The sequence below is a fragment of the Neodiprion lecontei genome, chromosome 4, assembly GCF_021901455.1.
Source record: "Neodiprion lecontei isolate iyNeoLeco1 chromosome 4, iyNeoLeco1.1, whole genome shotgun sequence".
Lineage (NCBI taxonomy): Eukaryota > Metazoa > Arthropoda > Insecta > Hymenoptera > Diprionidae > Neodiprion > Neodiprion lecontei.
This window is the reverse complement of record NC_060263.1, coordinates 6372097-6388962: the sequence shown is the minus strand read 5'-3', so window position 1 is coordinate 6388962 and position 16866 is coordinate 6372097. Positions and strand designations below refer to the sequence as shown.

The 16866-nt window shown below is 37.2% G+C and overlaps 1 protein-coding gene across 2 annotated transcripts in view; it reads left to right on the top strand.

Moving 5' to 3' along the window:
- The window catches only part of LOC107216676 (protein C-ets-1), a 150521-nt gene extending 134246 nt beyond the window's left edge, over nucleotides 1-16275 (top strand). For both annotated transcript variants that reach the window (XM_046736227.1, XM_046736228.1), the window contains 4 exons: nucleotides 10515-10685; nucleotides 13299-13571; nucleotides 14368-14665; nucleotides 14921-16275. In XM_046736227.1, coding sequence (XP_046592183.1) covers nucleotides 10515-10685; nucleotides 13299-13571; nucleotides 14368-14665; nucleotides 14921-14984 — 806 coding nt within the window. In that variant the 3' untranslated portion in view covers nucleotides 14985-16275. The remainder of the gene's footprint in view (nucleotides 1-10514; nucleotides 10686-13298; nucleotides 13572-14367; nucleotides 14666-14920) is intronic.
- The last annotated feature ends 591 nt before the right edge of the window (nucleotides 16276-16866 follow it).

Here is a 16866-nt window from a genome sequence, read left to right as displayed (position 1 = left end):
GTGATGGATTGTGCTTTTTCTTCTCCTGGATTCCGTTGGTCATGTTTCAAGGGAAACAAGCCGCTTCGCTCAACGTATTTCGAAATTTCGTTTTTTCGCCAATCGTTTCTCGGCCGGCTCTTCGTCTCGTACGTGACGAGTGTGTTCGCGGTCTGTATAATACCGGCCTACATAAATTCTTCTTCGCATCTAGATAATGGGTTGAAGAAATTAACCAGTTCCGGCCAACTCGCTCGCCCCCTCGGTAGGTATACATATACAAGCGATTCCGAAATAATGCTCGACGTCGTGCACGTATCGTCAAGCTCGCGTCGTTCCGTTTCGACGACAATGAACTCGTCTCAATGCTTTTCACAATGCCCAGGGTTGGACCGCTCTTACGCATTATAAGGGAAACGATCGCGGGGATGTGTTTTTTTTTTTTTTTTTATAAGTAAGAAAAAAAGGAATAAGAAATACCAAGAGAAGAACAAGAATAAAACGCAGGTATTGCTGCTTCGGTGGAACAAGACTTTCGTCCGTTAAAACCGTGCGTGGAAGACCGAGAGGCATTACGTCCGTTCTTCTACATTGTGCGATTGCAGTTCGCACAATTTACACCGTCTACATGTATAATTTTCATTGTATATAAACGGTCCGATACGCGGTTTGCAAATTATGAAACTTCCGATTTATGTAGCATACGCTTATATTCATGTCGTAAGTAAATGCACTCATACCTACAACCTATCTTCAAGTTTGTCTAATGGCAACGGTTTTTCAAACTGTACGCGATACTTTGCCAAGAATCTCGTCAATTTGACTTCTTTGTACTTTATCGTTAATTAATATCTATTCAGAATCGCGATACAATTATATTATAATACTCGCGTCACATCGATTTACAGGATATTTGTCACCGTGAATTTTCGCTACTTGCTGTTATTTTATCCATTATGTATACGCGAATCGATTCGATATATTCAGTATATGCTGCGGACAAGATAAAAAAAAATAAACAGATCTGTGTAAATGATAAATAAGTATTATCACGTAATGTGTATAAATTTTTTCAATCTTATCTGTCTTGATATGTACGCGATTTGGATTAAAAAAAAAAAAAAATGAAAAGACTGAACAAATGATCTGCGATCTAATGATTTTAGCTCAAGATGTCCGAGAACGACAATTTTCGAAATAGGTTTTTCGTAATCAGGGTGGCTACACACCTGAAAAACCTGAAAATTTCAGGGTATTTAAAAGGTGTAATGGAAAATCTGGGATTTTCAAGGGATTTTTAATTTTGTTACGGAAAAAATTAAGAATATCATTTTTCCATCGTTGGAATTAAAAATGATTTATTGAGATAACAAGTTTACTTTTTCTCTAGTCGAGAAAACAAATTTGCTCAAAGTGATTTATTCATTTATTTATTTATCATTTTTTTTTCGTACATGACATTTATCTTCAATTCGACTTGAGTGTGAACCGAACATGATTTGGATCTCAGTAAATTACTACAACTGGAAAAATGTTGGGGAAACAGTAGGTTTTGGGTTCTGAAAAAAATATAAAAATTTCATGATATTGTATCCGAAAAATTTTCAACCACCTTGGAGTTAACACCTTGGTACATTAATTTCCGACGAACAACATCCCTCGACGATTATCGCACGAGTTGTTTGAAAATTCATTATATTTTTCGCGCTTTGCCGCATGGTCGATCCATCGAAGTGTGTAAAACGGAAAGTTGAATTACAAAAATTTAAATATAAAAACGAGGAAGAATAAGAAGTAAAACTAGTTCGGTGTCGCGCTGCTGCTGCTGCTCCGATGAGCGCAGAGCCAAGCTAGAGGCGAAGAGCGTAACCGCGTTTTCCGATCGCCGCTGCGCAGGCGCGCAGGCGAAGGGCTCGCTTCGCCGCTATATGTAGGTACTCGGCGGGGTGAAGGCGGGTATATCCCACTTCCGGTCCCCGCGCTGTATCACGTGCGTGCCACTGTGCGGGGACTCCCCTCCCATCCCATCCCATTTCATTCCATTCCATTCCCTTCCCATCCCCGCCGCCACCCCGTCCGACATCCGGTGTCCCCCCCTTCGGCTCCTCCCTTCTTCGTCCTACTCTTCTTCTTCTTCTTCGTCCTCTCCTTCCTCCCTTACCTATAACGTGTCGGCAATTCTTCGCTCTCCTCAAAAATAGCAGACTGCATCGTCGTCGCTTCGTCATTATTGTTGTTGTTGTTGTTGTTGTTGTTGTTGTTGTTGTTTTTACGTTCCAGCGCTGCGTGGGAGATTCATTCTAGCCCATGTGAATCGTTCGTAGGTAGTAGCTCGTTTTCCGTTGTTCGATATCTTGTTCTTCCCCCCCCCCCCCCTCCCCCTTTTTTGTTTTGTCAAATGGCCAATTATCCGTCTCAGAAATATCGACACGAGTCGGATGTTTTGTTTTTTTTTCTTCATACTTTTGCAATTGTATCTACTCGTCCTTACCCTACCCGATAATTGGCTGTGTAAGAAACGTATCCTGTGTCTTCGCGATTCTTCGTTCTGGTATACATATATATATATTTATATATAGTAACGCAATATACGTTGAAAATATAAAGTATAAAAAGTATCACGTTAAGGGGGGGAATGCGTTGTTTCGGGATACAATATCGACAATTTTTTTTTTTTTTTTTTTTTTTTTTCAACACCAACCATTATTTCAGTATCTTCTTCTTATTATCTACTTCTTATTTTCGTATCGTAACAAATTCACCGAAATATAACCTAATCTTGTCTCTAATTGGCAAATATGTACCTGTATAAAAGTACTGTCGGGAAAGAAGGAAAGGGAAAACAAAAAAAATGTGAAAAAGCTCGCGTCGTACAATTTATAACCGTATAGATGTATGAAAAAAAAAATAAATAAAAAAGAAAAAATTGCGACTCAACGACGCGAATCTCGTCGACGGGTATGTATATATATCGTTTTATCGGTGATAAAAAGATTTCCCACTAAAGTTCCGCGTAGCGTAAAAAAAAAAAAAAAAAAAAAAAAAAACAAATTGCGCACGTATGCTTTTCGTTAAACCTACGGAATATAAGTCTGCGGCTCACGATATCATATTCTATAAACATCCGCGAGCAGTTGTTGCTGGGACGATCTAGCTCTATTACATATTATAACGAACTGCATTCGACGGAAGAAGAGAGTGAGGCGAAATACGGCGTATGGGTATAAAAAAACACCGGGGGGGGGGGGGGGGGGGGGGGGGGGGGCGAACCAGCCAGATTAGTCTGATACAGAAATTAAGTCGCAATTAAAACGTTTTCCAAAAAAAAAAAAACTGCGTGTATAACAAACCTACGCGTTTCTTAGTAATTAGTAAACGCGCATGGCGAAACACGATTGTACACATTTATGGTCTGAATCGTATCTACCCCGGGAGGGTAGGGAAAAAAAAAATATATATATATATATATATATATATATATATATATATATATAGAGAGAGAGAATTGGAGAGAAAGAAGCGAGGGTGGCGACCACCCCGGCAGCAGGTGGTTGGAGGCTCGCGTTCATGCGTGTTTGTTTGCGTGTGTGGAACCAACCAACGATCCGACACGAACGCATACACCCTCAATCTCGAAGAATTCTCCTATATCCTAGGATCGAAGAGAGGGCGTTAGGATCTCTTCCACTTCCACTTCCATTTCCATGCTGTATGTACCATAGTTGGGTATAATATCTACACGGCTGGCTACGTCAATCAGAACGAGGATGTATGAAACAAAACGAAGGGAATGGAGAGAAAAAGGAATGGAATGGAATGGAATGGAATGGAATGGGCAGGGAAGAGAAGGGAAACTAGAGGAGAAGTGAATAGCGTTAGTGCCAGCGAAGAGGCGGCGGTGAAAAAGGGGCGGCATGAGGAGGGGGTGGGGGTGGGGGGGGAGGATGATTCGCGGCGGGGTGGGGGGCGGGACGGAAGAGGGAGAGAGGGAGAGAGGGAGAGTCGAAAGCCGGAGAGTGGAAACGCGTTGCGACCGCCTCAGTGACACACGCGCTAACGTCAGGTTCAAGTGGCGTATTGGATTGTAAAACTGCGGGTTTTTATATTCTAAACGTGTCTTAATGACCCCGCGCCGCTGTAAGTGAATTAAAGGCCTGAGAGTATATAAAAATATAACAACGAGAACGGCGACAATCGTAAATCAAAGAACAAGAACAATTAATATACGTATCACATTGATATGAAAAAGTGTAAAGCGTGACGATTTCGAAGGGTGGTTTTTGGTTTTTCATTTCCAACTCATTTCCCTCGACGGTGGATCTGTTCTAGTCGTTGTTATATATATATATTTATTTACTTGCTTTTTTTTTTTACATTCTTGTACAATTTTGTACGATTCTTCGCCACGTTAATATTATCGTTTATTTGAAATCGTCACGACGGTTTGTTTAATCATGAATTCCCGTCGCGTTTTACGATCCAACGGGATACGCGAAGGATCGATTGACAAACGTGAATTATCGAAGATTGATCGATTGTGATCGTGATTGTTGGAGCGCGATAAAATTAATTGAACACACATGTATACATATTATACGTACTGTTAGTTGCGTCTGTGTGTGCGTGCTTGTGCGTGGGTGTGCGTGGGTGAAAACTTCTGTGCATCGTGCCAATGTGCGCTTGTAAAATAAAATATTAGCCGTGCCGTTCGCGTTTTACGATAAATAATAAATAAACGCAGTAAAAGAAATGAATTTTCTGTGAGCGGATCGTGTTGTATACTCAGAAATAAAAACTTGTTGCGCAAAATTATGTAAAACAATTGTTTATACGCAAGTACAATACAAACGCTCGACGTTTTGTTTTTAAAATTGATTTGTTGCAATCGTTGCTTCGAAAAAGAAAAAGAAAAAAAAAAAAAAAAAAAGAAAACCAACCCCCCGGTGCTCGAACGATGAAAAAAGCTCGGACTTTGATTACGCACAGTTTGCGAGAGTGCCGCGCTTGTAGAGGTCCAATAATCGATTGATCGATAGATCGGTGAATTTCCCCCCACAGGAAGGAGAAATCGAAAGGGAAAGAAAGATCGGTAAAATCGTATATCGTATAATAATAATAATTGAAAGAACAAGTCGGGTAAATAATTTGTTCCTGAATATTTAAATCAGCGAATCGGTTGTAATTCTGTAAGGAATCAGGAAGAACCAAAAAAAAAAAAGAAAAATATCACCGATCGCCCGAAGACCGTCGGCAGAACGGCGTCACGGCGGGCGTAGTGAGCGTCGGGACGTCGGGGTCCCAGCCTCCGGGGCAGGCGTCGGCCAACGCGGCGCTTCTCGGCTCGTTTTCGAACAGCGGCGCCGAGAGCGCTGGCATATCGATATCGTCGTCGTCAGAGTCGAGGAACAACTCGGATATGGTGCTCCAGGTGTTCGACACCCTCGTGGCCGTCCACGAGGAACCGATTTACGCCGACTACCCATCCTACCACGAGGCCGACCCGATCACCCATTCGCCCCAGCAGTCCCATCCCCAGTACAGCAGCAGCAGCAGCAGCAACAATAACAACAACAACAACAGCAACCATCATCATCATCATCATCAACATCATCATCACCACCAAAACCACCAATTGTCGAGGATCGTTAATTCCGGGAACGGTATGCCCGCCCCCCTTTCGCCCGATCACGCTACTCATACACCAGGTAATATTTAATTCGGCTTTGGGAATACATGGGAAAATTCTTGGGAAACCTGGAAAAAGTCGGGGAAACTTGATTGATGGGAATGGAATTTTTAAGCGATCCAAGAAACGAAATCGTTCTTGTACAAAGTACTGACGATCTTGAGGAAAGAGAGAAAGAAGGAAAAAAAATTCTCGTCGCACTGAAAATTTTACTCGGTCGCAACCACTTTGTACATTCTATATATATTACTTACACTGAGGAAAATTTCGATTGCTATAGTCGTTGGAAAAATTGAGTGAAACAGGTATCGTTGAAAATGAACTGTTTGAATATTGTTGGAATTACGGAAAACGAGGCACGCCTTAACCATTTTGCGCTTTTGTCGATATTTACTCTACTTTTTTATTCAAACAAGGCTTTAACCTCGATTTATCGCTGCGCGAGCATTCAATTTTCGCAACAGTTACGAGAAAATATAGTAACGGATACTAGACATTCCGGTGACAGCTGGAAAACTAAATTTCATTTTCTACCTAGAACTGTATTTTTCCATTGTGGTAAAAAATGAAAATAGTTAAGAACTGATTGTGAGCGATAACCGGAAATAAAAATTTCTCTCAGTGTAATACCAAACCTTCTTTCCTTCGTTTTGTTTCTTACGGAAAAATCTCTGGATATATTTTGTGAATTGATAGACAGTAAGACAGTTACTAGATAATATTAAAGGTGTTGGTATTAACGTGTAAAAATAAAAAAAAAAAAATTGTTAATAATCAGCGTGATATTTTTTAATGGTTACTGGAAAAATCCTATTATCATTGGATTGGATTACCTGGAAAGGTCGGGTAATTTCAGATTCCAAAAAACGTACGAAACCTGTTATATGTCGTACAATTTTGTTACACACGTACGTTCTTCTACTCTATACACAATACCGGGATTCGATAATGAATTTCTGATCAGTGAATTAATGAAACTTGGATACACTTTTGCAGGGAAATTGTTATTTTTTTTGTTACCTCGGAATTGGATGAAATTCAGTGAATGGTCGTAATGCCGTATTAACAAAGTCAGATTTTAGGGAATTTCAACGCCGTCGGTTGTTCCAAAGTTTTGAAACTTCGGAAGCGAAATGATTGCTGAATATTACATCTATTCATTGGTTCGTCGTTGGAACTATTATTTCGATCAAGTCTTATCCGTGCAAACTTCAAATACTGCGTATATATTTGTATACGAAATTTCTAAATTCTCAGATTTTCTATAAAAATTTTCACTTGTATTCCACAGCCGAGACATTGAGATCAAATTTTGTGTTATAGTTTGATCGGTCGATTCTTACGTAATAATGTGTGAAACTCGTTGTCAGGAATTTGATGATTTTGCGTGACTTTGAATGTGAGGTATATGCAAAATTTTTTTTCAAATCATGCAGAGGATATGGATTTATACTACCTTCGAAAGAATTTCTGCGGGCGTCCTTATGATCGGATAAAATCGTCGAAGATCGTTTACTTTCAGAGAACGGTAGAAAAGAGGTTGAAATTATTGACGAGAGAGTTGCGGTAGAAGAGAATGAAAAATGTATCGAAATAAACTCCTCGTCATATGATTGAAACTCTGGAGTATCAAATTGAGAATCGCTTGGGTATTTGGAAATTTCGATTTGGAAGTCACCGTCAGACTACTTCGTAGTAGAACTTATCACAATTGCTCCGAGTAGGAGGATCAGTTTGTAGAAATCGATGTTGAAATCGCAAACGGTAATATTTGTAAATGAAAGAAATCCTTTGAGGATATCAATTTCCCGATTGAAAATCTTCCGCCGATACGATTATATATTTTTTTTTTTTAAAGAAAAATCTCGCAACTCAACGGCGATTGTAAAGTTTCGATGAAATTACAATCGTGGAAAAATCGGTTGAAGGCGGGAAATTTGATTGAAAACTTGGCAATAATTACAAATTATCGAAATTCAATTACAAGTTGTCACAGTTTTTATTGCTTTTGAACAATTTTTTTTTCTACATCACGCTGTATTATTCGTTACACTTTATCGCAGTTGAAATTGCTGTTTTTTTTTTTTTTTCCCCCCTTTTTTTCACGGATAATTTTGTTCGTTATTGTCATTCGAATCGTACAACCAATCCATAGTTAATATTTTTTTTGACTAATGTAAGTCGCAGCTCGAGCTTGCAATCTTAGAATTGTTGAATTGTTTCACTTTTAAAAAAATCGTCTCCTCCTCCTCCTTCTTCTTCTATTTCGTAAAATTAGAATCTTGCGTTTCATCACGCGCATTTGCGTTAAGTGTGCACATGTATGAAATTACGAACCTAACAATTCACGTGAAATTTCGTTAAAAATTGCGAACATTGAAATTCTCGCTAAAACCTCGACGATTCTCATGCAAAATTTTGGACGACGTACATTTCTTTTGTTGCTAATTCCGATGGTCATTTTTTTTTCTCAAGATCGTTATCAGTACTTACCAGAATGTTTACAGAGGTACCCGGTGCTTGGATTTTTAGATCGTTAGATATGTCAGGAAATAGAAGCAATTACATTGAGTAATTTTCGGTTATCCTACACGCTTAAAATATACATATATATATATATATTGTTCGCTTTTAAAATCTACCAGGATAAGTCGCAGAGATTAGATATATAAGCAAAAATTAAGAGGGTCTTGGGATCCTGAGAAATCCTAAAGCGTAAAAATGTATAATTCGGAACATTTCTTGTTGTTTTCTATGTTCGTTGTACTCGTCTTGGAACAAAATCTAATTTCGTAATTCATGTTTTAGTCATTGACTCGTTTTCAACGAATCTCTACGACATTTTTGTGTTTTTTCTTCTTTTCCTTTTCCTACCATTTCTCGTTTTCTTGTTATTATTCATTTTCTCGACCTTTGTAACGAACAGAAAATTTTATCCGTCATATTCTTTGGTTTTATAGATTACGAGATGAAACAAAAAAGAAAAGGAAAAGGAAAAGAAAAGAAATAGCCACTATAAATATACGTATAATATACATATATATATATTTTGACTTTACAAAGAAGATGAAATATTAAAAGAGGCTAATGACGTTTCGAAATTATTAGATATATCGAAAAGAAAAAAGAAAATGATGTGCAACAATTTAAATCATTTTGATTACAAGCCAAACAGCGAAAAGGACTAAAAGTCGTCTTATTTTTTACATTTATCCGGTTGAGAAAGAAAAATCTCTTCTCTCTGTATGATTGTACCTTTTTTAATGCATACGTGTGTATATATAGATATATAATATATGTATACCCTTCCATGAAAGAAGGAATCATAGTTATGCGAGGTCCAATAAAACAGAGCCGTAATTATTACGAGTGTGGGAGAGTTCGCAGGTCACTGTCATAAGTCGAGGAAGAACAATGGCCGCTCGGCCGTAAGCGCCTCGAGTAACTCTCGTATTATATATATATATATACATACATACATACATACATATTATACATGTATATATTATATAAATACACGAGCGGTATAAAGATTCTCCTCCTTCAGACATATACTTGGGTATATATTTTTATAACCTCCGTTGTACGATGCGTATACCTACCTAAGTACCTACCTGTGTATATTTTTCGTCTTTTCTTCATTTTTCAAACTGTATTCTCACAGTTTTATATTCATTACGAACAATACGACGGCGGTGACGTACGTCACATTTACGTGGCTAATTGCTTTAACTTGAAACCGTGATTCATGATTATACTCACTCTGCGAAGCGAAAAGAAATTTAATAATGCTGGTTTAAAAGATGAAACTGAGGATAATTGGATTAAACTTTAATGAAACATTTAGATATACGATGATATGTAATGAAAGTCTTATATATATAATGAAGTCTGTATGAAAATCGTCGAACATAGATTTACATAATTCAGTTATTGCTGATTTCCGGATTGTAATACTATACGATAAACTTAATTGTGCTCGATTGGGAAATATTCAAATTTGTTTTTTTTTTTTTTTAAAAAGAAAGAAAAAACATAAACCAAATGCATTTCGAATGTTTGGCTATTTTTTTCTTTTTTTTTTTTAATCTGTTAAAACGTCGACAAGTATTTAATGTAGAATTGAAAATATTGAAAGAAACCCAAAGTATAAGAGGTTGTAATATAATGTAATAGTTGGCCAAGCTGAACAAATCCCCATCATTCCTTTGTAATATTAATAATATTTTAAGATTGTATATCTCGTTGCGGTATTCCGCATTACATTGAACCTTATCGCTTTTTTTTGTTTTCTTTTCCTCCTCTAAACCGCTAATAAAATTCCGTCTGCGATACAGGAACAATTATATTTCCATTATTATTCTATTCCTCTTCGTTATACGAGAGTTGGGTGGAAAATTGATGAGGCAATAATTGAAAAAGGCTGCGAAGGTGGCATTTTTTTTTTCTTTTTATTTCTCGAGACAAAATATTGAGAAAAAAATAACTAGAAGTAAAAAAAAAATATGGCAACAATTACAGACTCTTTCCAATTCCCATCTTCAATTGCAGCTTTCCGAATTGAAAGCTCCGTCTTGTTCCCCGTTAGGCGTAGAGTAGGAAATGGAGAAAAATTTCGGATCCCGGTACGGGAAGAAGTTTGTGGATCGTTGTTCGGAGCGTCTGGAGGGCCCCGGGAGCTTGGCAGCTGTCCCAGAATCGGCGCGTGCCAGGCCCAAAGCCCAGGCTCGGCACCTGTTGTCCAGCTGACTGATACGCCGGCTCTGCCGCTGTTGCTTTTGCTTTTGCTGTTGCTCTTGCCCCTCGCTCGCAGACACTCTATAACCGTTTTTCTGCCTTTTTGTTTCAGCCCATTACTCCGGGTACGGGGACGAGGGCTCCGAATACCACGATCTTGCACAGAATCACCAAACGCCTCATCACTACGGCGTCGACCCCTCGTCCGAGTTTTATAACCACGCCGGCATCCACTTGGAGTCCAAGTACCAGCCGCCCCAAGCCTTCAAGAACTACGTCCGAGGTAAGGAAAACTTTTGACGTCGCCGAAATGCTTCTCTGAAACTTGAAGGAAAGATATTGAAATATTTTTGAGAAACAACCGAGTTTCGAGTTCAAAGTTACGATAAGGAACAATTTTGATAAATAAAACTTTGATGGAGTAAAATTCCGAAAATTCAAACGTACCAACACAGCGTAGTTTTACTTAACGAGTGGATGTAGAAAATCAGAAGGACCACACACTGAGAGAAATTTTTATGTCCGATCACCGCTCAGTCCTTAATTATATTCATTTTTTTTTACCACAATCGAAAAATATTGTTCTACGTAAAAAATGAAAATTATTTTTCTAGCCGTTACCGGAAAGTCTGGTATCCGTTGCTGTTCTTTCTCGTTACGATCACTGTTGCTAGATTTTCATGTAACTGTTGCGAAAATTTAGTGCTCGTGCAACGATAAATTAACGTTAAAGCCTTGTTTGACTAAAAAAGTAGAGTAAACCTCGCAAACTGATTTTCCGTTGCAATTACCAAAAAAGGATCGACGCGAAATGGTTACGCTTACCTCGTTTTTCGTAATTCCAACAATATTCAAACAGTATTTTTTTAGCGATACCTGTTTTACTCAATTTTTCTAGTTACTACAAATAATGAAATTTTTCTCCGTGCAGGATTTCGAATGTAAAACTATCGAAAATCCAAAACGAAGAAAGATCAAAGTGTTGAAATTTCGGCAAGCCGGAAATTCACAGAACTGAAAATCTTCGATCATACGGAATTTCGATGTTTCGGATTTTCTAATTTTCTCATTTCCGCACTTTCGGAGCTTTGACGTTTCGTCGAAGTTTGATTTTCTTTATTTCAAGCTTCGCAACAAAAAAAAAATTCATATTCCGGCACGAATTTAGGAAGTTTTCAAATTCGAAATTTCAACCCCTCCCTCCACCTCTTCTCGTATCGAAAATGTAGAACACCGGAAAAGATCAAGAGATTTTATGAAATACCCACTTATAATTGGAGTCGTTAGTGAAAGTTCTACAAAATATGAGGAGGTCAGTCCGATCTCTACTTTTCTTAACTACGTATACGTTTATAACAGTTCAAACTAGCTGTGAAGACAGAAAAAAGCGTAACTTTGGTCAGGGAATTTTCGAATGGAAATTAAACGGCCACTCCGTAATTGTAATTTTCTGACCTACCGATTGTTCGTGAATTTCCAGTTATCACGTCAATTGTGAAATGTGAAAAAGAAAGTCGCCGAGGTCAAATCGTGTACTGTTGAAGAAATAAATGATAATTTAAGAAGAGCAGAAAAGCAGAAAAGCCCGTCAAGTCAAGTATACACGGATTCGAGCTGGCAGGTTGATTCGGAAAGCTTTGATTTCCATCACGGATAGCTTCCCGGATATGTTAAAACCGGAAGTGGTGTATGTTTTAAAAGTTTCGTAAGCATGTACATATCGGCTCGTCTGTCTTACCAGGTAATCGATCTCTCGACGGTATTTCGTGCATAGACTGAATGGCTGGAAGTGATTTTACCCTGTCGTAAGCTTTTCAGTTTGACTAATTGTCCAAATATCAAGATATTTGATGTAAAAGAATTTCGGAAAAACTTCCGTACTTGGAAAGAATTTCGAATACTGTAATAGAATGTTTGATTCACCGCTGGGAGGTCTGTAAAATTTCAATTTCTTTTTTATTTTATCCGGTGCGTGGTTATAAAAAAAATTTTAGTTTTTCGAAATCTGGTAAATCGTTGAGATACTTGGAACGATGCGCTTCTACTGTTTAAAAATTGTCGATTCAACGTACATATATAATTTACACACGGTAGATAATTGCAGCTTTCGTTTATATTATTGCAGACTTTGGTTTCAACCGGTGACACATATGTATTATACATCTTGCTAACGAATTGATTAATCCTAAACGCGATGATGAAACTTCACTGTATAAACAAAGAAAACTCATCATCATCATCATCATCATCATTTCCCAACTCTTTTTATAAAAACACAAGGGGATTTTTTCTGCGTCATATATCCAATCGCAAAAAGTCATATCACTAAGAAAAATTTCATTTGTCATAGTAACTAGAAAAATTGAGTAAAACAGGTATCGTTAAAAAAAGCTGTTCGAATATTGTTGGTGTTACGAAAAACGAAGTACGCGTAACCATTTCGCGCTATCGTCGATCCTTTTTCGGTTATTGCAACGCAAAATCAGCTTGTTCGGTTTACTCTACTTTTTTAGTTAAACAAGGCTTAACGTCAATTTATCGTTGCACGAGCGTTAAATTTTCGCAACAGTTGCAAGAAAAAATAGCAACAGTGATCGTAATGAGAAAGAATAGTACCGGATACCAGACTTTCCGGTAACAGCTAGAAAACTAATTTTCATTTTCTACCTAGAACTGTATTTTTCGATCGTGGTAAAAAATGAAAACAGTCAAGGACTGAGCGATAACCGGAAATAAAAATTTCTCTCATTGTACGGATACAGAAGAAGGTACATAGGTGATACGGATTCAGTTCTCAGAGTCGATTCCACGTCGAAAACTTTGTCGATGTAAAGTAATGTGAAAATTTTTCATATCCTTGGGAAAAACGAATGATCCGTATTTACTCGTCAATCAGGTCGCTATCAGGAAACGTATAGCGAGGGAGGATACGGCCAGTACGATGGCACGTCCTTTCAAACTGTCCCTGGAAGCGGTACCGGGGGTGTTTCGGCGGCGGGTAGCGATCAGTGGGGTGTCGGCCCTCTGAGCGATCACCTATCGCACCATCCTGCCTTCCTCTCCGGCCTTCCACCCCGGGATTCGTCCAACCCTCATCACCCGTCCTCCATTGCTAACAATCCGGACCAAAAACCGCTCTTGCAGAGCCAGATGTTGCCTGGTTACACGGGTATGTACAACTTATTTAAGTACAATTACGTAAAACCGGTCTATTTATACCGGGTTCAACGTGCCTGTTAACATTTTTTTAATTCATTCTTCTTTTGTTTTCTTTATTTTTATTTTTTTTATTCTTTAAATCAAGTGACTCTCGTTACAGTCATCGGCTATCGCAATCATCTTGTTTTTTTTTTTTTGCACATATATACATATATATATATATTGGAAAATTCACGGTGTCAAGTCCACTCCGATTAGTGTAAAATTAAACATCATGGGTGTATAAATCGTTTGATTCCTCTGACACGAAAGTGGTCTTAAAATCAACACAAAAATAGTTTGGACTTCTATGAGAATATTCTCGTTGTTACATTCAACAAATAATTTCTAACAGTACAAACTTTTAATTTTAATTTATCACCTACCAAGAGAGTGTTTTATCCATTTAATATCCGTGTGTATTGATTTAGCTGAAAAATCGCCGAATTCAAGCTTCCAAATCTAACGTGACGACGAAAAAATAAGGAAATTCGAAAAGAAATGGAAAAAAAAAAAAAACTAAAAGCACTTCCGAAAAACAATTAACGATACTGGAATTTTTTCGAATCGTGGCGTTTGAAACGATCCGCGGCTCCAAAGTCGGTGTAACGATAATTCGAGTTAGTTCAATGATCCTCAAAATCAGTTCCAGTCCGATATTTTGCATTTCGTTGGGTTATGCAGCGTACGAATGTCTGAATAATTCGTCTCCGGTGGGTCGATGAAGGGATATGATTAAATGTGAAATTTTTTTTTCATTGTGACAGGGGGCGGTCCATGCTTTACAGGTTCAGGACCGATTCAGCTATGGCAATTCCTGCTTGAATTGTTGACCGACAAGGCATGCCAGGGATTTATATCGTGGACGGGTGACGGATGGGAATTTAAATTGACAGATCCTGACGAGGTTGCACGTCGCTGGGGTATAAGAAAGAATAAACCTAAGATGAATTACGAGAAATTGAGTCGCGGTTTACGTTACTACTACGACAAAAATATAATCCATAAAACAGCCGGCAAGCGATACGTATATCGTTTCGTATGTGATCTACAAACTCTTCTTGGGTACGTTTATAACACATTGTTACATATGTATGTATGCGATATCCGTATTAACTTTAGTTTTGTGTCAGTATTACTTAGAGATGTCAAAGTCTTTATACGTGTAGAATTTCCGCAACGGTTGCTATTTTTTATTTATTTTATTTTATTTTTCCTTCAGATTGTTGCCGGAATCGAGTAACGACGACAACTATTAATTATCATTCAATTTTATATCCCCGCTTTTTCATTTTTTCTCTTTATTATCCACATTGACAGATACAGCCCTGAGGATTTGCATGCAATGGTGGACCTGAAAGTTGAAGAGAAGGAAAAAGACTGAATTTTTGTCAGACAATGTACGCTGGGACGTATTAACGCTGTTTAAAAAAAAAAAAAAAAAAAAAACTGAAACGAAAAAAAACAACAAAAAATGAAACGAATAACATTCATTGATCCTTCGTGAAAGAAAGAACAAATAATAAAATAAACAAACGAAAACAGCAACAAACCACAGCAAAAAGCAACAAAGAAAACACAGTAACTTGAGAGAGAACAATGATAATTCGATTAGGGATGGGACGATGCTGCAAAGTCGAAACGAAATAGAATAAAATAAAAGAGGATAACGTCTATTCTTAAACGCAAGCCATTTCCGATATGTATCGTGTAAAAAAGAACCCTGATACGTATAAAAAAACTACGTGTGGATCGTGAAACCCTCTCGTCTTGTTAATATTAATAATCGATTAATTGCCTCCCTCCTCTTATCAAGATTTATACATACCAGATATGAATATTATACATAAATATATATATAATATATTTACACATAAATTCATATATACATACATGTATATATATATATATATATATTTGATAAAAAGCCGGAGGTTTCTTCAGGCGCTTGACGATCTTACACATTAGTTTATAATACCAGCGAACAAATTTTCACCGTACCACCCAAACTAAATTGTAACATCTCTATTCTCTGTATGTTCATATCACTGTATATTAATATACCCACGATGTATATCTCGACGTAGTGTCACCCAAAATTATCGATATACATTTCGTTATAATAATCGTAAGGATAAGTGAAATTGTTTGAGAGTAGATGTTAAAAAAAAATATATTTGCATGTATACACTTAACTCGGATCGTATCGGTAGCGGAATCTAAACCGCTAAGACCTTCGCAAAAGCGACGTACTGCGGTGTATATATAATACCAGTATGTATGTGATAATAATCGCACTTTGACGTGTTTTTTTTTTTTTTTTTTTTTTTCCACTTTGCGGCAGTTTATAATTATCGTTGGAAACCATTGTGTTTCGTCCCGTAACTTGACACGTCGGTTTTGATATACTAAAGCGACGTAGATTCTTTGGAATTATAACAAAATTTTACATTGCTCTCAATTATTATTCATTATACAGCGTAAACACGATTCTTTTCTTTTTTTCCGCTTTCGTTCCAACTCAATCAAATTTTCGACGTCTCTTTTCAGTTGCGTACATGTATGGTTCGCTTTATTCGTACAAAAGTTTAATCGCTCAGCGTGCGCAAATTCATAACACTCCTGCAATGTATAAAATTTGTCAAGAAAAAAAAAAAAAAAAAAAAAAAAGAAAATCAGACACAAATCGATCGGCTAGACTTGAATATCGTCACAAATCTTACTTGCCGACGATCGTAACGGTAAGTTCGAAACCAACAATGAACAAAAAGACACACTAATGACAAGCGGTCGCATCTGTGGTGATGAGTTTAAAAAATTTTTCACAAACTAGATAAGACGGATAGTAATAAAAATATGACAGAGAAAAAACTACAAGTTTTTAACTAAATGAAATAAAAGTAATAATGATAACAATAACAACAACAACAACAATAATAATAATAATAACAATAATCATGGCATAATTAATAATTTAAACCGAAGAGTGTATGGAAAAAAAAAAAATTCTTTTCATGCGTATAGTTACGAGTGCATGTATCCGAAACAGAATCGTCCTTTCCCTAAGTAAACAATGAAAGTAAAGTAAAAACAATAATCAATGAGTATACGTAGTATATATGTATATGTATATATATATATATGTGTGTATATATGTATACACTATATACATAGATAGATAAAAGAAAAAAGTAGGTGAAACTAATTTGAGAATATGGGAAACGTGATTTTTGTCATATGCTCTCCATTCACACGGAGTACCTATA